Here is an 18940-nt window from a genome sequence, read left to right as displayed (position 1 = left end):
TAAAATACGCATTTTTCGCAACGCTGTTCCTGCCCATGGCCGGGCTCTGAGCTCCGGCCAGCCCAAACCGCCACATGACGTCACAGCTCCTGCATATGACGTCACTCGCCCCGTTGCCATGCCGCCCTCCCCAGACTAGGCGCGGCTTCCGCCCAACTGGCCAATAGAAGACGGGTGGGCGTGGCTAAGACAGCAGCGCGCGTTTGGATTGGATGAGCCTCGTGTTTTGGCCTCGGCGAGGAGGGCGGGGCGCCAGGCGGCGCTCGCTGATTGGTCCGGGTGGGCGGTGCCGGGCGGCGCGCGCGGCGCGTGCGCAGACCCTCGTGTGGAGGGCGGCGGCGGCGGCGCGCACGGGGGGGCGGCGTTGTCGGGAGCGCGCACGGTAACGGTGCCCCCCAAGCCCCCTGGGCCTCAAAGCGGGATCGGGGGGGAGACGAGGGTCTGGGCGCTATCACCGGCACCGGGGCTGATGTTTGGGAGTCCCGCCCGTCCTCTGACCGGGCGAAGCTCCGTCCCTCCCTTCACCGAGGCGTTTTAGGGGGGTCCTGTCCCTCCCCTCAGCAGGGAAGGTGAGGGGGGCGACCCCTGACGGGACGGTATTGAGGGGTCCCGTTGTTCCCCTCACCGAGGCGTTTTGGGGGGTGCCGTTCTTCCCCTCCCCGAGGCGTTTTTGGAGGGTCCTGTCCCTCCCCTCCCCGAGGCGTTTTGGGGGGGTCCCGTCCCTCCCCTCACAGAGCGCTAGGACGGTTCCATCCCTCCCGGAGGGGAGTTTGGTGTCCCGTCCCTAATGGAGGCGGCTCTGGACGGAGAGTCCCGTCCCGTTCCTCCCCTCACCGGTTCAGCTTTGCGGGCCCTGTCCTGTCCCTCACCCAGTACGGGACTCTGGGGGTCTCTCCCCTCACCAAGGGCGGTTTAGGGGAGGGTCCCGTCCCTCCCTTCACGGTGCCGGGGGGGTTCGTGCGGTCCCGTCCCTCCCCTCACGGTGCCGGGGCGGGTTCGTGCGGTCCCGTCCCTCCCCTCACGTGGGTTTTTGGGGCCGGGCGGTTCCCGCTGTCTCCGCGCCGCCTCACGGGGGTCCCGCACCGGTCCCGCACCGGCTCCGCCGTTCCGGGCGCCGCTAACGGCCCCTCGTCCTTCTCTCCTTCTCTCCCTCCGCAGGGCCGCGATCCCGGAGCAGCGGCCATCCCAGCACCTGGACCTTGTAAGTACAGGAAGATCTTTAGTATGTGTTTTTTTTAAGCCCTTGAGGAAGCCCTGGGGGCTCTAAGGCCGCTCTGCTGAGGTTTCTGTTGCAAATCGTCTGTAAAAATGGGGATCAAATGACGGTGTAAAAAGTCTATTGAGCGCGTTATTTTTTAGGGTGTAGTTCCCTGTTTTCAGGGTTTGGTTGCAGGAAGCTGTGGATTGGGCAGGCCCACGGCTGCATTGTGTAATTGCTGATAGCATTTTCCTCACACAGTGAGAGCCACTTGTGCTTCTAGAATTATGGAATTCTTGATTCCTGGAATCGTTTGGGTTGGAAGGACCTAAAGCCCATCCAGTCCCATCCCTTCCACCATCCCTGGTTGCTCCAAACCTTATCCAACCTGGCCTTGGACGCTTCCAGGGATGGGGCAGCCACAGCTTCTACAGAAAAATGGAATTTAAGATATAATACTGGAGAAGCTGCAGGGTGATATCAGTGCAGTGATCCCGAAGGTAAAGCGATAATAACTGTAGTAATATGTTTGATTAAATCTTGTATTTCCTTCAAAAAACAAAGACTACAATGGAAAAAGGTGGGTGACTCCTTTATTCCCTTTTTTTTTTTCCCCTCAGAACACCTTGGCATTGCCCTTTTCCACGTGAAGCTCAGCCATGACTGACCAAGAGCTCATTCTCTGCAAGTGGAAGAGGCGTTTGTGGCCAGCCAAGGTGAGGAGGAATGAGGAAATGTTTGTGGAGGTTGCTTGGAGCAGAGCAGGAAGGAAGGGGGAGGTCCCAGCAAACCTGTCTGAGCTTGTGTGAGCTGTGGAGATGCCAAGAGGAAAAATGGAGAGGGCCTGGAGTGATGGGGAATAACTTCTCATTGCCAGAGGGCAGGGTTGGATGGGGCATTGGGGAAAAAATTCCTCCCTGTGAGAGTGGTGAGGCCTTGGAATGGATTTCCAGAGAAGCTGGGACAGTGAAGGATGAAATGGGATTTAAGGTCCCTTCTCACCCAGTCCATCCTGGGATTTTATCATTCCAGGGTCCTGAGGCCTCTCCCAGGCACTGTCGAGCTGCTCTTGGATAAATGTTTTGCTGTTGGTCAGGGTTTTAAATGGAGATTTCTCACTTTTAATGTAGGTTTTGTGCAAACCTGGAGTTGCTGGGAGCAGTCCTGTTGCCACCACAAAAAGGATGGGATTTAAAGCTGAAATCCTTGGCTTGGAGAAGCAGTTGAGTATCCTTGCTCCTACCCCATGCTTGCATTCTTAGAGGTTAAAAAATAAGGGGAGGAAAGGAATCCTTTCATCTGAAAGTACCTGTGAGGTGGGATCCTGGGTTTGCAGAAGGTTTGGGTGTTTAACCCTAGCAAGGACAGGTTGGGGGAAGGAATGTTTGGGGTTTTTGCTGTCTGAGAGCAGTTTTGTGGTGCTGGGAGTGTTCTACAGCCGGTTCCAGTCGTCTTTTTGTGTTCCAGGGTCAGTGTGAGCTCTGCAAACGTGGTTCCCCTGACAGAGGAGCGGATCAAGGCCATCGCCTCCACCCTGGGTGAGGAGGCAGGGCCCCAAATGTGCTGCTTTGTGTCTTTTCTGGGTGTAAAATACCTCTAAAAACTCAGCCCCAAATGTGCTGCTTTGTGTCTTTTCTGGGTGTAAAAACTACCTCTAAAAACTCAGCCCCAAATGTGCTGCTTTGTGTCTTTTCTGGGTGTAAAAACTACCTCTAAAAACTCAGCCCCAAATGTGCTGCTTTGTGTCTTTTCTGGGTGTAAAAACTACCTCTAAAAACTCAGCCCCAAATGTGCTGCTTTGTGTCTTTTCTGGGTGTAAAAACTACCTCTAAAAACTCAGCCCCAAATGTGCTGCTTTGTGTCTTTTCTGGGTGTAAAAACTACCTCTAAAAACTCAGCCCCAAATGTGCTGCTTTGTGTCTTTTCTGGGTGTAAAATCTCCACAGAAACTCGGCCTGGGGGGATAAAACTTCTGTATTTCACTTATTTTCTTTTCCCCTTTCCATAAAGTTGGAAAATAGGTGAAAAATTTATCATTTTTCCTCTTCCCTGGGGTGATTTCTTGGAGGGATGGTGAAGAAATATGAGTTTCCCTCAAAATGAGGCATTTCCAGCTTGGTCTTTGTGTGTCTCCATTCTTTGCCTGGGGAATTGTGGATGATTTCAGTAGTAAAAAATTCACTGTAAAACAAATACCGGGAGTAACATTTATTATTTCTTTATGATAGAATAATGATGATAACTTCATTTATTGAATATTTTTTTCCCTCATCAGAGCAAAAGAAAACCATGAGTGAGGCAGTGGAGGAGCTGCAATATCGCTGTTCCCTTAAAATTGCCCTGGATATTCTCCATGAGACTGACTCCAGCAGTCAAATGCCACTTGCAGAAGGACCAAATCCCGAATTTTCCCGGGAGAAACCTGCCCCACCCACCCCCTCCCACAGCTTCTCCCTGCGCTCTCGCTCGAAAAAATCGGAACCCGAGGCTGCCAAGAGGAAAAGGAAAGCCCAGAATAACTGTGGGCAAAAGGATGATCCCAAATCACGTAGGCAGGGACGTTCTGTGGCTCCAGGGAGGAGTGGAAAAGCACCTGGAAGTGGCAGAAGCCCTGGCAGAGCACGTGGGGGTGGCACAAACCCTGCCAGGTGTGGTGCCAGGGACTCGAGTGTGGCACCGGCCCCTGACAGCCACAACTGCAAAAAACCAGAAGGGAAATCATCCCCCAGCCAGAGGAAAACCCAGCCCAAAATGGGGAACGGAGTCTCCTGTGAGCCAGAGGCTGGAAGAAGTCAGCAAGGAAGGAAAAGGAGATGGAGGGATGATTCCCCCCAGGATCAAGCACAGGTGGCTCCTGAGGAGGAGGGGTCTCCCTCTGTCCCCTCTAAATCTGGCACTGTGGAACCTTCCAGAAAGAAAGGAACTCGGCCTGGGAGAACATTGCTGGATTCCTCCAGTGAAGCTGCCTCGGATGAGTTGGAGAAAAGCATCAGCAGTGAGAGTGAGAGCCTGGCAAAGCAGCTGGATGGGAGGAGAGAGGCAGAGGGTGGAAAACACCCGGATGGGGCAGCTGTGGCCTCAGGCACAGACAGGAAATGCAGGAACCACCCTGGATCCTCACCTGGGCCTTCTGGTGCCTTCCCTCAGCCTCAGGAGGAGGAGAACCAGGATCCCTCACACCCGGCTGGGAATAAAGCCCCTGACTCCGAGGAAGATGAAGGTGGGCAAATCCCTTGGGGAAGGGAAGCCTTCATCCCATGTGGGACCTTGGAATGCTGCTTTGCTTTTGGGGAAGTGGCTCTTGATTTGCTGATTTAATTACTTTCGGTTTCCATTCCTGGGAAGCAGAAATGCTGATCCCTTCAGTGCTGGGGAGGCCTTGGCTGGTGGTTGGGTTCTCTGGATTTGCTTGGGGTTTTCCATGGAAAAGTGGGGTGGTTTTTTGAGCTCACACTTGTTTTTCCCTTACTGCTCTCTGATAAATTGAGATAAAATGTTTTTGAATGAGGTCCTGAGACCAGCCCCATTCTTTCCCCTTTTATCTCCACATGATCAGGGAATTAGGATTCCCTAATTAAAGCGTGCAGGTGTGTCAGGTCCCCTCTGGGTCACACTCAGGTGTGTCTCACCTGCTCTGAAGCTGATCCTGTCCTAATCCCTGGATCCTGGTGCTGTTGGCAGGGCTGGAAGCCTCTGGGATGTCTTTCAGGAGAGTTTCCTCGGAGAGCCTCCCTCCACTCTCTCCTCTGGCAGATGAAGAGGAGGAAAACTTCCCAAGCATTCTGTCCCATCGAGGTGAGACATCAGCACAGGGCTGAGGCTCTTCCTGCTGGGGCAGCTTCAGTTTGCCTGCAATCCCTGGGGATTGATTCCAGGAGGGGATCCAGCTGTGTCCAGGCTTGGGAGAAAATGCATTTCCTGGGTCCACCGGGCATTTTGCTGCAGAATGAAATGAAAATCCCTGAAGCTGGACAAGGGGCTGGCATTGAAGTTGCTGGGTTTCAGTTCAGGACTCCCTGTGCTACATTTTGGGCTCACTGTGAAAGCACTGAAGAGAAACTCCTGGAGAAGAAGAGAGGGGCAGCATCTGTCTTGTTTTATCGTTTTTAAGGAAAATTTCCCTTCTTTTTCACCCCAGAACCCAAATTCTTCGAGGAAGGGATGTTGGTGTGGTGCAAGCTGCGGCGGTATCCCTACTGGCCAGCCGTGGTAAGAGCAGCTCCTGCCTCCTCAGGTCCTGCTGATAAGGAGCAACTCCCAGTCTTGAAGTGACTTTTGCCCTTCCTGGAAGTGTTAAACGCCTTCCAGTAGAAGCATTTCAAAATTGATAGAAGTAAAATTGTGCTAAAAGCACTCCAAATGTGGTCACTTCACAGCTGTTTGTGCAGAGCACAGGATTATCCCAGTTCCTTTGTCATGGAGCAGAACTTTGTTTCCAATTTGATAAAGAAAGGGGAGGCCCTTTGTACACTAAAAATGCTCCCTTTGGGGAACTGGTTGCTGCTTCCACTTGAGTTTTTCATATTTGTGTAATAAAGGAAGGTTACAGCAAAAGGAAAAATTTAAGTGTGAGTTGTAGTAGGTGATATCCACAGAAAAATATCCCTGCTTCATCAAGATCAGGATTTTTGAGGCTTTATCCTCTCTCCAGGTGAAAGCAGTGAAGAGGAAGCACCGGAGGGCTTGTGTGCTCTTCATTGATGGCACCACAAATAAAAAGAAAAAAGGGTAAATGTGGATTTCCATCCCATCCCATCCCGAATTTTCAGTCTCTGTTATTCCATGTGCTGTGCCCTTTTCCTGGTGCAGGGTGAGGCCAGTCCTGTCCAGGTTGATCTGGGAGGGAGGGGCTGGGGCAGGTGAGGGGTGTGGGTGCTTTGTCATGCTGCAGGTTCAGGCAGCTCCCTGTCCCTGGGAAGAGCTGAGGAGTGAAAAACAAAACAAAAGTCCCTGGAATGCAGCCAATGTTTTCCTTGTGCTGCCCAAACTCTCTGGAAACACTGAGCTGCCTTTAACTTTTCTCTAAACCAGGTACTTCTCATTTGTTAGAAGATTCCATACTTTTAACTTGCTCTGGAAGCAAAAACCATTAAAATCTGTGCTCCTTAATTCCTTGGGAGATGGGATTTCCAGGGAGAAGCAGAACTGCAGTAAATAAGAGGGCAGTGAGGCAGCTGAGTTGCACCTCTGACTGTGTTTCTTTAAAAGTTTCTCAGTGTCTCTGAAGAGCCTGAAGCACTTTGACTGTGAGGAGAAGCAGGAGCTCATTGTGAGTATCCCAGAGATGTGGAACTGCAGGGTTTGGGCAAATACAGTGGGAAATTCAGGATATAAATGGCCAGGGGGGGAATGTGGGGCTTGGCCTCCTCAAAGCCACTCTCATCCCTGTGACAGCTCTGTCAGGAGGGAAAAATTATCATGGACAATTTCTTTCCCCTGCTTGGCATCCTGGGCTGAAACTCTTGGAGAGCTGCAGGATTTGGGACAGAAAATCCTCCTTGTTTTGCAGGAACGAGCCAAGGAGAATTATTCCAGAGAAATCGAGTGGTGCCTCCAGCTGATCCAGGACTATCGGATCCGAGTGGGTAAGGAGGAGCCATGGAGTCACCAAATCCCAGCATGGTTTGGGTGGGAAGAACCTCAACCCCCTCCAGTCCCCTTCCACTGTCCCAGGCTGCTCCAAGCCCTGTCCAGCCTGGCCTTGGGCACTCCCAGCTTCTCTGGGATCTCATCCTGAGATCCACCAGGCAAAGGGAAGCCCAGGCTTTGATTCCTGGGTGAATGGAACTGATCTCTGCCCCTGTTTTGGGTTTTTAGGCTGTCGTTCTTTCACCGGGTCCTTCCTGGAGTATTTTGCTGCTGATATCAGTAAGTGAATCCATCCCTTTGGGAATTCTCTTGGCTGGGTAAAAACTCCTCTCAGCATTTTAAAATTCCTTATTTTCTATTGATACAGCTATGAAAACCTTTTGTAATTTTGAAAACTCATTTAAATAGAAATTCTTGGGGTTTCTCTTTCAGGCTACCCAGTGAGGAAAGAGGGCTACCAGAGTGTGGTGCAGATGGCATTCCCAAACACAGCAGAGGATGGGGCTGGAGAGTCTTCCTCAGACACCTCCCCCCAGAAACCCCCCAGGAAGCTCCTCCCTGACAGGACCAGAGCTGCCAGGGACAGGGAGAACAAGAAGTTGGTGGAGTTCATAGTGAAGACCAAAGGGGCTGAAGAGCATCTCCTGGGGATCTTGAAAAGTGGGAAACAATCCCGCTGGCTGAAGAAATTCCTGAATTCCAGCCGGTACATAACCTGTGTGGAGACTTACTTGGAGGATGAGGAGCAGCTGGACCTGGTGGTTGGGTACCTGAAGGAGGTGTACAGGGAGATGGACACCAGGAACCTGCATCAGATCCTGGGGGATGGCATCAGGTTCATCTCAGATGTGCTTTTACCTGAGGTGAGGGAGCATGAAACAGGTGGAAAAATGAACTGGGGAGTGATAAATGACAGTAATTCCCATTATTTATTCCTTTGCTGTGACGTGGTTCCTATGGAATGATGTAGGGAGAGTTCCCAGAGCTGAGCCAGGCAGGAACATTCACCCCTGCCTACAGCCTGAGTCACCCAAATGCTGATTTTTAAGCAGAGAAAGGAGAAGCTTCAGGTGGATTGTTGTTTTTAAAAGCAGACTGATAGTTTCCTGATGTATTTTAATCACCTCTGAAATGCTTCAAAGCTTTGTGTTGGGGTTTTTTATTTAGTTTGGCAACTTCTCAGGGTTTTCTTGGTCCTTTGTGTGCCGAGCTGGGGGGTGGTGTGCTGGCTGTTCTTACAGTTGTTGTGGATACCTTGTGTTCTTCCCAGGAATTTTCCCAGGAGAACATTAACTCGTGTAGTAACAAAATTACTGTGAAGAATATTTTAATCTGAGGATAAAAATACCCCCCAGGGGATGATACAGAACAATTTCCTATTTTTTATTTAAGAATTTCAGGCACTCAATGAGAGGTTTCATCCAAGTTTTCTAAGTTATTGAGGAACCCTTTTCTCAAAACGTGCTCAGCTGAGGCAGTTTTGAATTCCTGGCTATGGTTTAGTTTATTATTATTATTATTATTATTATTATTATTATTATTATTATTATTATTATTATTATTATTAATAATAATAATAATAATAATAATAATAATAATAATAATAATAATAATAATAATAATAATAATATTTCAGAGGCATTTCAGAGGTAATAATAATAATTCTTCAATGCTTTTCTAGGCCATCATCTGTGCCATTGCTGCCGTGGATGACATCGATTATGAGAAGGCAGAAGAGAAATACATTAAAGGACCACCTGTAAGCAAAAGGTAGATTTGTTTTCAGGATTTTCCAAGGGTTTTTACTCCTTTATTGTTGGATCCAGAAAAGGTTTCAGGATTTTCCAAGGGTTTTTACTCCTTTATTGTTGGATACAGAGAAGGTTTCAGGTGGGGGCAGGAGAGCTCAGTGTCCTCCTCCTTTGAGGGACAAAACGTGGAAAATGTCCCAGCTGAGCTACTCCAACTCTGAGAATTTAATTTGCTCCAGGTGATGTCATCTGTATAATAATAATATTATTATTATTATACAGATTATATATTATTATATCATCTGTATTTTAATAATTATTATATCATCTGTATTTTAATTATTATTATTATATATTATTATATCATCTGTATAACAATAATATCCTATTTTAACTTAAAACCTTCTCTATTTTTTTTCCCAGAGAGAAAGAATTGTTTGATGAACAAGTCCTGGGAAGCAAAAAGCTCAAGACTGAGCCAGAGCCTGCGGAGAGCTGAGGAGTGGCCAGGGCTGTCCTGGGGCCAGGTGTAAATAACCAGTGGTGATTTGTATACAACGTGGCATTCTTAGTAAAGTCTGTGTGTATATTCCCAAATCCTCTGCTCCCAGCTCTTGCTGCTGCTCCATGGCCTCGCTGTGTTCAGGATCCACTGGATCCTCATCCATCAGTGCCCTCCTGGGGGCTGCCAGAGACCCCCAGGGCTGTGCAGAGCTTCTGCTGCTCCACCAACTTCCACATGGGTTCTTTTAGCCAAACACCTGACTTGGGAAGGGGGGAAGGTCTTGTCCTGCTTGTGATAAAACCAGGGGGTTCCTGGCAGGGAAGGCTCCTGGGGGTTCCCCTTTCCTGCTTCATGGTTCTCCAAAGGTGGGAAATCAGATTGGTGCCCAGAGCTGCCACCTGGATCACAAAGATTTGGGTTCTTGTTTTGTTCTGACAAGTCAAATTCCATGGAGAAGGAATCCAGGTTTGCTTAAACAAAAACATTCCCTTTTCCTCTAACTGAACCAGTGGAATGCTGGTTTATTGCCTCTTCTGAGGCTGTGAATTTTGGGAGGCTTTTAATTGTCTTTTTCTCATCTAAATTCCCAATTTAATCCTGCCCAACTCCCTGCTCACCTTTGTTGGAGCTGTGGCACATGGAAGCAGTGTCACCAAGAACTAATTAATGATGAATAATGATAAATGATACATAAAACCCTCTGATTAGGGTTTTTCTGTGATAATGAAATATGATCTCCTTGCTTGTCCAGTAAAACCCAAGATGATTTAAAATTAAGAAGTTGAAATTGGGATCCAGATGTCTATCCTGGCTGTAGTAATTATCTGAATATATTTTAATTACACTTTTAATTGCTCTGTGCTCTCTAATGAGTTTTTCCATGGAATCCTTATTCCCGTTATCTCGAGTACCTCAATTATTGGGACAGGCCAGGAAGTGTGAGGGTTTTATTAAAGCCTGTGAGGAGGGATAATGAATTTTGTGGGTTAGGATAAAAAAATTAATGATGGAGTTAAGTGAGAGCTGTGAGTGGCACTTTCCCTTTGGAGAGGAGAGCTTGGGGAGGGACTGCCTGCCCCTCATCCCAGTGCTCTGGGGTAATTTGGAGATGGGGGTCAACTTCCCCCTCCTTTCCATGAACCCTGTGTTCCCTTCTCCATCACAACTCCTGCTCCAGACCTGTGCACAGAAGCAGAACCACCTCCCCTCACCTTCACTGCAGCTGTGGAATCCTGGAATGGTTTGGGGTGGAAGGGACCTTAAAGGCCAGCCATGGGCAGGGACACCTCCCACTGTCCCCTGGCTGCTCCAAACCCTCCAGCCTGGCCTTGGGCACTGCCAGGGATCATCCTGAGCTTGTGCCACCCCCTTCCAGTGCTGCCCCACTCGCTGGGACTGGGCACCACGCTCAGCCTCACCATGTATCAACCATGTGGACTTAATAAAGTGGGATGAAGTGAATCATTAACATTTGCTGCTTTTGTTTGATTATTTTAATCTGTGGTGGGTGGTGCTTCCACCCCAGTGTTACAGCAGGTGAATATAGGACCTTACAGCTTTATCTGATGCATAAACACTGTCTTGGTCTCACATTATTAATCACTGGGAAATGAACTCACTGGGTTTTGTTCTTCTGTTTTATTTAAAATGGGCTGACACACACCACCTCTGCTTGTGATTGTCCAGTGTTAATTAATCCATGTTCCCTCAGCTGCCTCCTCAATGCTCAGTGTAAGATCATGAACTCATATGTATTATTATTTCATAATTCATATTACAATATTTATCAATAATCCAGTGTTACAGCCCACAGTCCTTCACCCCTCCGTTTTGTGTGTGTATGTTTCCAGGGTATTAAAACGATCAAGTGTAGAGTTTGGGGGGGAGAATAACGAGCTCCGAAGCCTCCGGAGTGTTTTGGGGGTGAAAACAGCGCTTTTGCAACCCACGTCCCAGCAGAAAAAAAAAAAAAAACTTCTGCCGAAACCCGGGATCGAACCAGGGACCTTTAGATCTTCAGTCTAACGCTCTCCCAACTGAGCTATTTCGGCTGCATGGTCGCGCTCCGCCCCCCCCGGCCGTCACCGCCCGTGGCGCCGCGCCGGTCGGGGGCACACGGGGAGGGACGCGAGGGGACAGAAGGGCGGGATGTGGGACACGGGACACAGGAAAGGCAGGACACAGGGACAGGATGTGGGACAGGGAACACAGGACAGGCGGGACATGGGACACGGGACAGGCGGGACACGGCGCCAGGCGGGGACGGGCGGCAGCGCGGTCTCTGTGGCGCAATCGGTTAGCGCGTTCGGCTGTTAACCTAAAGGTTGGTGGTTCGAGCCCACCCAGGGACGGCCGCTTTCTATTTTCCTGCGCGACCGTGGCTCCGCAGCTCCAGGACGGGCCTTTCCCTCCGAGTCGTGCGGCGGCTTTGGGACGGCCCCGCCCGCCGTTAACGTTTTGGGATCGTTTTGCTGCGGGCCGCGGCGGAGCCGGAGGGTGCCTGCGGAACCCCTGGCGCGGGACGCGTTTCCCGCCGGAGCGCTGAGGCGGTTTCGCGCCGGGCCCTTTAGCGGGTGCACCGCGCGCAGAGGTTGCCTGAAGGGCTGCGGAGAGATGGCGGCGCTGGGCCGTGAGCGGGGCCGGGACCGGGAACGGGGATGGGGATAGGGATGGGGATGGGAATGGGGACCGCGACCTGGACCGGGAGCGGTGTGGGCACCGAAACCAGCCCTCGGCCTTCCGCCGAAGGAGTGACCGGGAGGGCGCCCTGAGGGGACACCAGGCCCTTCCGTGGCCCACAGCCGGGCTGAGCTCTCCCGTTCTCTCTTGCAGGTCTTCGGCTCCCCGCGCACGGTGTGCTGGGCTGGCGGTGAGCCCGGGGCTGGGGGCACCGGGGCGGTGGGACCCCGGCGGCTGGGGGGGCCTGGCCGGTGACAGCGCTGGCCCCGGGGCTGGGGTGATGGGGGGCGGGCCCGCAGAGCCGCGGCTGAACGGCACCCCGAGCTTCGGGGGTCACTGGGGGGCTCCCTCCACGCTGGGGTTTATGGAGCACCGGCTCCTGCGAGGGCTCTGTGACCCTGTCACCCTGTGCGGGCCCTTTCTGTCCCCAGGCCCGGCTCTGTGAGTCCCGTGCACGCCCAGCTGCTCCATCAGACGCCGGCGGCCGATCGCGCTGACAGGTGACAATTCCTGCCCTGGGGACAGGGAACAGCCGGTTGTGCCACCATTCCCGGGCAGTGGGTCCCAGTGGCACCTCCTGTGAGGCGTCCCCTCCCTTTCCTGCTAAAATCCAGGGAGTTGTGGCAGCTCTGGGAGCCCCGGGGAGGGGCAGCCAGGGGTATGGCTGAGGGGCTCTGCCTGAGCCCCAAACCCACAGATCCCACACTGGGGAGAACCCTCTGCTACAAACAGAGGGGTGGCATTGTCACTCTTCAGGGAGTCACAGCCCTGTGGAGGGGTAAATGCTGATTCTGCAAGGAAATAACTGGAGAGTGGTGGCTCCTTTCAGCTCTGTCCAGGTCCAGAAGAGCTCTGCTGTTGTCCAGAGGAAATCCTACGTCCCCAGCAGCCGTGGCGAGTACGTCATTGCCAAGCTCGATGACCTGGTCAACTGGGCACGGCGGGTGAGTCCCTGAGCCACCAGGCTCCCTGGCATCCAGGGACAGAGGGTGGCACCTCCTGCTCAGGATAAAAATAGACTCAGAGCTCCCTTGGCCGAGTTCTGTGGCCAGAGGGTGACACTGGGGTCCAGTGACAGTGTGGGACACAGGCTGAAGGTGCTGAGGGTTTGGGGGGGGTCTGGAACTGCCCTTTGGTCACCAGGAAAAGGCACTTCTGGAGTTGTCCCTGCCCTGAGCAGCTGCTCTGCCTATGGGGAAGGGTGACACAAGTGACAGTGCCCTGGGTGTGCTGTGCTCTGCCTTAGCTGGGCTGGTCCTTATCTGGCCACACTGCCCCATGGAGCTCTGAGCTGTCCCTCTCTGATGTCCCCATGGAGCTCTGAGCTGTCCCTCTCTGCTGTCCCTTAGCTGGGACACCACCGTCCCCATGGGGCTCTGAGCTGTCCCTTTTTGCTGTCCCTGGGTGGCTCTGAGCTGTCCCTTTTTGCTGTCCCTGCATGGCTCTGATCTGTCCCTCTCTGCTGTCCCCATGGGGCTCTGAGCTGTCCCTTTTTGCTGTCCCTGCATGGCTCTGATCTGTCCCTCTGCTGTCTCTCTGTGGCTCTGAGCTGTCCCTCTCTGCTGTCCCCATGGGGCTCTGAGCTGTCCCTTTTTGCTGTCCCTGGGTGGCTCTGAGCTGTCCCTCTCTGCTGTCCCCATGGGGCTCTGAGCTGTCCCTTTTTGCTGTCCCTGCATGGCTCTGATCTGTCCCTCTCTGCTGTCCCTCTGTGGCTCTGAGCTGTCCCTTTTTGCTGTCCCCGTGGGGCTCTGAGCTGTCCCTTTTTGCTGTCCCTGGTGGCTCTGAGGTGGCCTCAGCAGTGTCAGGGGAGCAGCTCTGCAGCTCTCCCTGTACCCACTCCCCCAGCTCCGCGTGTTCTGCTCCTGGAACCCTCCCTTTGTGCGTGTCACCCTGGCTGTCCCTGAGCCCCGGGCTGTCCCCACAGAGCTCCCTGTGGCCCATGACCTTCGGGCTGGCCTGCTGTGCCGTGGAGATGATGCACATGGCAGCCCCTCGCTACGACATGGATCGATTCGGGGTCGTGTTCCGGGCCAGCCCCCGCCAGGCCGATGTCATGATCGTGGCAGGGACCCTGACCAACAAAATGGCCCCAGCTCTGCGCAAGGTACGGGGGGTGATTTATTAAAAATATGGATGTTGATCTAGTACTGATATCCAGCTGTGATGGACAAAAACTCTCTGAGTTTAGAGTTATAAAGTGTTTGTTTATTGTGGGATAGCTCCCAAATACACACCGCAATTTACAGGTGATTACAGAGCCCTTTTATCTGTACAAATATTGAATGCCCAAAGTACAAATGCATATTCATAACTTTGGTACATCCCATTCCCAATATGGATATTGATCTATGGATTTTGATATCCATAGATATCAGTTTAATACAGTTATTGAATACCCAAAGTGCAAATGCATATTCATAACTTTGGTACATCCCATTCCCAATATGGATATTGATCTATGGATTTTGATATCCATAGATATCAATTTAATACAGGTATTGAATATCCAAAATACAAATGCATATTCATAACTTTGGTACATCCCATTCCCAATATGGATATTGATCTAATATCAATATCCAAAAACTCTCTAACAGTTTAAAGTTAGAAAGTGTTTGTTTATTTGGGGATAGCTCCCAAATACACACCTCAATTTACAGGTGATTACAGAGTCCTTTTATCTATACAGGTATTGAATTACCAAAATACAAATGCATATTCATAACTTTGGTACATCCCATTCCCCTCTTTGTATGGTAATTAGTTCAAAAGCCATTAAGCATGAGTAGTTTGTTCCTTGAAATGGGTCAGTGGTCCTTTTCATGGGGAGGGGTCCCAAAATGAGGAAGTAAATGAAGTCTTCCTCGTTCTGACCTTTCTATCTTTTCAATGCAAATATGACAAATGAACCCTTGATAGAACTCCCATTCCCATCTTCAATTGGTTTCAGAACAGAAGAGGCCACGATTGTCTTATGTTCCTAAAAGCCATTTATCACTTTCTATATTCTTCATTATAAACCCAGCTAACCAAACATTGTGTTGACAAGCAATCAGTTATTAGTTAACAACTAACTCTTAACTTCATCAAGGCCTACCCATTTATTTTAATTAACTCAAATAAAGTGATTTTGTCTCTAGCTAAAATCTTAGCTCCTCTAAAAGCTCGAAATTCCTTAAAGTTCATGTCTCAGGAGCTTGGGGAGCTCTGGCACAGCATGGGGAGGTGGGCATACCCCAAACATGCCTGTTCTGCAGGTCTATGACCAGATGCCAGAGCCTCGCTACGTGGTGTCCATGGGGAGGTGAGTGCTGGGATGCCCTCGGTGCTGTGGGGGAAATTCTTTGCTTGTTTGTGTTTTCAGGTTCTTAAAGAAGCCTTGTAGAGCAGAGCTCAAAGGCTCCTTCTGGGAGTGGTGTGTGTGTGAATCCTCCCAGGGAGGGATTCAGGGGCTTTGCAGCTGCCAGACTTGTGTTTATTCAGAATGCCAGAGTTTGCTTTTGGCTGTCAAAATGCTTCTGCTGTGCTGGAATCTGCTCCATGGGGGACTCATTTGGAATCTGCTCTGTGAGGGATTCAGTTGGAATCTGTTCTGTGGGGGGCTCAGTTGGACTCCATGGTCTCAGAGGTCTTTTCCACCCTCAATAATTCCACGATTCTCACAATTTTCTTGTCCCCACAAGTTTTTTTTTGTCCCCACTGGCTGAGGGTGGCCGGTCCAGGCTGGAACAGGACAAATTCTGGGAAAGCTCTGAGGCAAAATGGAAGGGTTTTTAGCAGGGAGGGAGGGCTGTGGAATGTACTCTGTGAGGGAGATGGGCACAGTTCATTTGGGTTGGATTCATCTGAAACCCTCCCAGGCAGGGCTCGTGATGGGACAGTGTCACCTGTAGAGCTGGAGGCTCCGAGCCTGGCAGTGTCCACCTGCCCAGGGCCACCTTCCCTTGGCCTCCTGCTCACCCTCCTGTCCCTGTCCCTGTCCCTGTCCTGCAGCTGTGCCAATGGTGGGGGCTACTACCACTACTCCTACTCCGTGGTGAGGGGCTGCGACCGCATCGTGCCCGTGGACATTTACGTGCCAGGTACAAGGGGCAGCTCTGTGGGAAGTCAAAGCTCCACCTGGGAGCAGGGAGGGAGGAGGCAATTCTCTGCATTCAGGTGCAGCTTTGAAAGGTCTTTCTGTTTCAGTTTGAAAGGTTTTCCTGTTGCAGTAGCTCCACAGATTGTGGGATGGGGAGGGTTGTGATGGTGGTGGCAGCGTCAGTGGGGTGGGAGGAGGGTTTGGATACACTTTGAAATTAAATAATTGCTATGTTTGATTAAGATCTTCTGATGAACAGCATCAATTTAGTTTCTTTACACTCCTGCCTGTGTCAGCCACAAAGCCAGAGGGGAGTCAGCTTTGGGATAAGTCCTGGGGTTGGCACCTGCTGCTGGCCCCAGCTCTGTGCAGGTACCTGCCCTGTGACCTTCCCCCCTTCCTCCCTTCTCTCCCTTCTCTCCCTTCTCTCCTTTCTCAGGTTGCCCCCCCACAGCTGAGGCTCTGCTCTACGGGATCCTGCAGCTGCAGAGGAAAATCAAGAGGGAGAGGAGGATGCAGATCTGGTACAGGAAATAGCCTTTATTTATGTCCCCACTCACTGCTCACATTTACGCACAAATCCGGCTCCTCACACGCCTTCCAATAAAACTCTACCTGGTCCAGGTGCTTTTCTGTCTTTAATAAACCCCTCTGATCTGAGGGGCTGAAAAACTGGGCTAAAAAGCAGGAGCTGAGTTTGATAACACTGCTGAGTTGGTCTGAACAATCTGTCAGGGAAGGTGATGTCATATTGTGACATAAAGGCTTTGCCAGAATTTTTTTTTTTTAGCTTTGTTGGGAAGTTTTGAGACCCAACACATGTCCAGGTGATTCCTGAGCTCGTCCCTTACTCACCACCTGCTCCTTGTTGGTAATTCCTACACAGGATCTAATAAATCCGTAATATTTGTGTTCACAGGGGCCAGAAATTAATTCTGTTTCTGTAACAAGTGAAATACTGATGATTAAAATCAGAATGTGATTAATAACCTGAATGTAGAGCTCCTAAGCAGGGCAGGGATAAAGCAGCCTGTCCTGGATGCATCCCAGGAGCCTGGGATGAGGAATGGTCGTGCCTGAGGGACAAACACACTTTGGAAAGACAAATAAATCGCTCGGGAACAGCAGTTTGGGTATTTCATTCCTTTTAATGGACTTTATCCCTTCTGGGGAGAGAGGAAACATCATTTATTGAGCTCTGAGGGGAGGTTGGGGTCAGGATTTGCTGCCGTGGGCTTTGTCCAAAAATGTTGGGAAACCTCCCTGGGGAGTTGCTTCAGGAGAAGCTGAAATGCCTCAGAATGCCTCAGATTGCCCCATTTCTCCCACCTGGTTTGGATTATTTGACTCTTGTGGGGAGCCACCCTGTAATTTCTCAAAATGATGCAGTTTTTAGAAGAAATGGCTGGTTCTGGAACCCATTTGGCCAAAGGCTCTGAACCACACTGTGAAATTCCAGCTTAATTGAGAATTTGAAATCTTGAGGGGACAGAGCAGGGTGAGATCTTCCCCAGAGCCCACAAGACAGAGCTCCTCCCCGGGCGGGCCCTCAGTGTTTGAGGACGGTGGGGGTGATCATCCTGGGGTGGGAGTAGTAGCGGCACTCGGGGGGCGGCTGCAGCTCCATCACCCTCGTGCTGATGTTCTCCCTCCTGAACCCCGCCTGCAGCAGCGGCCCCACCTGGGTTTCCTGCGGGAGAGGAGGGCAGGGAGGAGCAGCCGTGGGTTGGGCTGTCCCATGTGAGAAGGGACGGCTGGAGGAAAACCCCTCCGAGCTGCCCTCTGGCGTTCCCCAGCCTCGGAGCGCTCCGGCACAGCTTCGGGGAGAGGAGCAACTCACCTCAAACATCTGCTCGATGTCGCCGTACCTGGTCTTGAGCAGCTCCCCCCACGAGGTGAGGTTGCAGTAGGTGAGGACCCCTCCCGGCCGCAGCAGGCGGAAGGCGTGGCCCTGCCCCGGGAATTCGGGAATTTTGGGAATTCGGCTCAGCTCTTCCCGCTCAGCCCCCGGCCCCAGCTCCCCCTGGAGCCCCAGCTCCGCCCCGCAGAGCCGCTCCCCGAGGTGTCACCTTGATGAAGTTGAACTGATGCGTGTGCCAGGTGTCCTCTGACAGCGGGTAGGTGTCGTACAGGATCCCTGCCCGGGAACACGGGGCTGGCCGTTAGCTGGGAGAGACCCTGAGGGCTCCTGTGTCCCGGGAAAATCCCCCTCCATGGCCTGGAATTGCTCTGTTCCCATTGCAATTCCCTCCCCATGTCTCTGACCCCTGGAAGGCAGCGATGTGATGGCCCCCAGGACAAGGATCCATTTCCCCAGGACAAGGATCTGCTCCCCAGGACAAGGATCTCTTCCCCAGGACAAGGATCTCTTCCCCAGGACAAGGATCTAGCCCAGGACAAGGATCCATTTCCCAGGACAAGGATCCATTTCCCCAGGACAAGGATCTGCTCCCCAGGACAAGGACCCCAGACCTGTGCTCTATCCCCAGCCCCATGGGACAATCTGATCTCCACCTGCACCCTGGCCAAACTGCTGCCCTCTTTCCATGGCTCAGGGATGTCCTGGGATGCCCTGGGCTTTGCTGCACCCCCAGTTTGCAGTGGGGTGCCCAGCCCAGCCCCTGCCCATCCTGCTGTTGGTGTCTCACCACTGAAGTGCCCGTCCGGCAGCGTTGGCACCACGTCCTCCCACAGCCCCTTCAGGGGCACCACCTGCGGGTGGGGGGCAGAGGGGTGAGGTTGGGGGGCCACAGGCACCCCCCAAGCCTGGCACAGCCCAGCCTGCCCCTGACCTTGTGTGGCTGCGCCTTGGCCCACTGCTCCAGGCGCCGGAAAACGCCCTCGTTGCACTCGATGATCCAGTGCTCGTCGATGCCGAATTCCTGCACCTTGGAGGCGGCGATGGCCATGCCAAACCCCACCTCCAGCACGCGGCCGCCTGCAGGTGGAACCCAGCACTCACAGCTCCGGGTTTTCTCTGCCTCAACCCCCCCCAAGCCCTGAATTCTGACCCATTCTTTTCCCCAGATTGAGCTTTTTGGGAGCACGTGGTGCTGCTGGCACTGAGAAGTTGGGAGCAGCCCCATGTCCCTGTCACTTGCTGCACCCCCACAGTGGCTCTTTGTCCCCAACAAACC

At 51.9% G+C, this 18940-nt stretch overlaps 3 protein-coding genes and 2 non-coding genes across 11 annotated transcripts in view; 3 read left to right on the top strand and 2 right to left on the bottom strand.

Moving 5' to 3' along the window:
* The first annotated feature begins 269 nt into the window (after positions 1–269).
* On the top strand, positions 270–10513 carry PWWP3A (PWWP domain containing 3A, DNA repair factor). 3 transcript variants are annotated; one of them, XM_054650033.2, is made up of 15 exons: positions 270–382; positions 1159–1201; positions 1819–1914; positions 2329–2420; positions 2666–2736; positions 3474–4418; positions 4880–4993; positions 5337–5407; positions 5850–5926; positions 6407–6467; positions 6708–6783; positions 7016–7066; positions 7220–7650; positions 8469–8557; positions 8962–10513. In XM_054650033.2, exons 3-15 carry the CDS (start codon positions 1858–1860, stop codon positions 9035–9037), a joined length of 2211 nt encoding a protein of 736 aa, XP_054506008.2. In that variant the 5' UTR covers positions 270–382; positions 1159–1201; positions 1819–1857; the 3' UTR covers positions 9038–10513. The 3 variants fall into 3 exon arrangements, with proteins under 3 accessions (XP_054506008.2, XP_054506009.2, XP_077047580.1); XM_054650034.2 differs by lacking the exon at positions 270–382 and adding an exon at positions 409–569; XM_077191465.1 differs by lacking the exon at positions 270–382 and having other exon boundaries at positions 988–1201.
* A 508-nt stretch (positions 10514–11021) lies between these two features.
* Positions 11022–11094, bottom strand: TRNAF-GAA (transfer RNA phenylalanine (anticodon GAA)). Its single transcript has one exon. It is a non-coding gene; the product is annotated as a tRNA-Phe (tRNA).
* A 226-nt stretch (positions 11095–11320) lies between these two features.
* Positions 11321–11394, top strand: TRNAN-GUU (transfer RNA asparagine (anticodon GUU)). The gene has a single exon. It is a non-coding gene; the product is annotated as a tRNA-Asn (tRNA).
* A 162-nt stretch (positions 11395–11556) lies between these two features.
* On the top strand, positions 11557–16424 carry NDUFS7 (NADH:ubiquinone oxidoreductase core subunit S7). The gene is made up of 8 exons (XM_054650363.2): positions 11557–11672; positions 11876–11912; positions 12154–12222; positions 12552–12666; positions 13647–13826; positions 14980–15026; positions 15716–15804; positions 16243–16424. The coding sequence occupies exons 1-8, from the start codon at positions 11657–11659 to the stop codon at positions 16338–16340; spliced, it is 651 nt and encodes a 216-aa protein (XP_054506338.2). The 5' UTR covers positions 11557–11656; the 3' UTR covers positions 16341–16424.
* A 507-nt stretch (positions 16425–16931) lies between these two features.
* Positions 16932–18940, bottom strand: part of GAMT (guanidinoacetate N-methyltransferase) — a 4560-nt gene continuing 2551 nt past the window's right edge. For all 5 annotated transcript variants that reach the window (XM_077191479.1, XM_077191478.1, XM_077191477.1 and 2 more), the window contains 5 exons: positions 18596–18741; positions 18452–18515; positions 17873–17940; positions 17644–17754; positions 16932–17493 (listed from right to left, as the gene is read on the bottom strand). In XM_077191479.1, the coding sequence (XP_077047594.1) occupies positions 17353–17493; positions 17644–17754; positions 17873–17940; positions 18452–18515; positions 18596–18741 (530 nt within the window). In that variant the 3' untranslated portion in view covers positions 16932–17352. The remainder of the gene's footprint in view (positions 17494–17643; positions 17755–17872; positions 17941–18451; positions 18516–18595; positions 18742–18940) is intronic.

Source organism: Agelaius phoeniceus, chromosome 29, assembly GCF_051311805.1.
Source record: "Agelaius phoeniceus isolate bAgePho1 chromosome 29, bAgePho1.hap1, whole genome shotgun sequence".
Lineage (NCBI taxonomy): Eukaryota > Metazoa > Chordata > Aves > Passeriformes > Icteridae > Agelaius > Agelaius phoeniceus.
The sequence above is the reverse complement of the archived record's forward strand: the minus strand, read 5'-3'. Positions and strand labels throughout refer to the sequence as shown.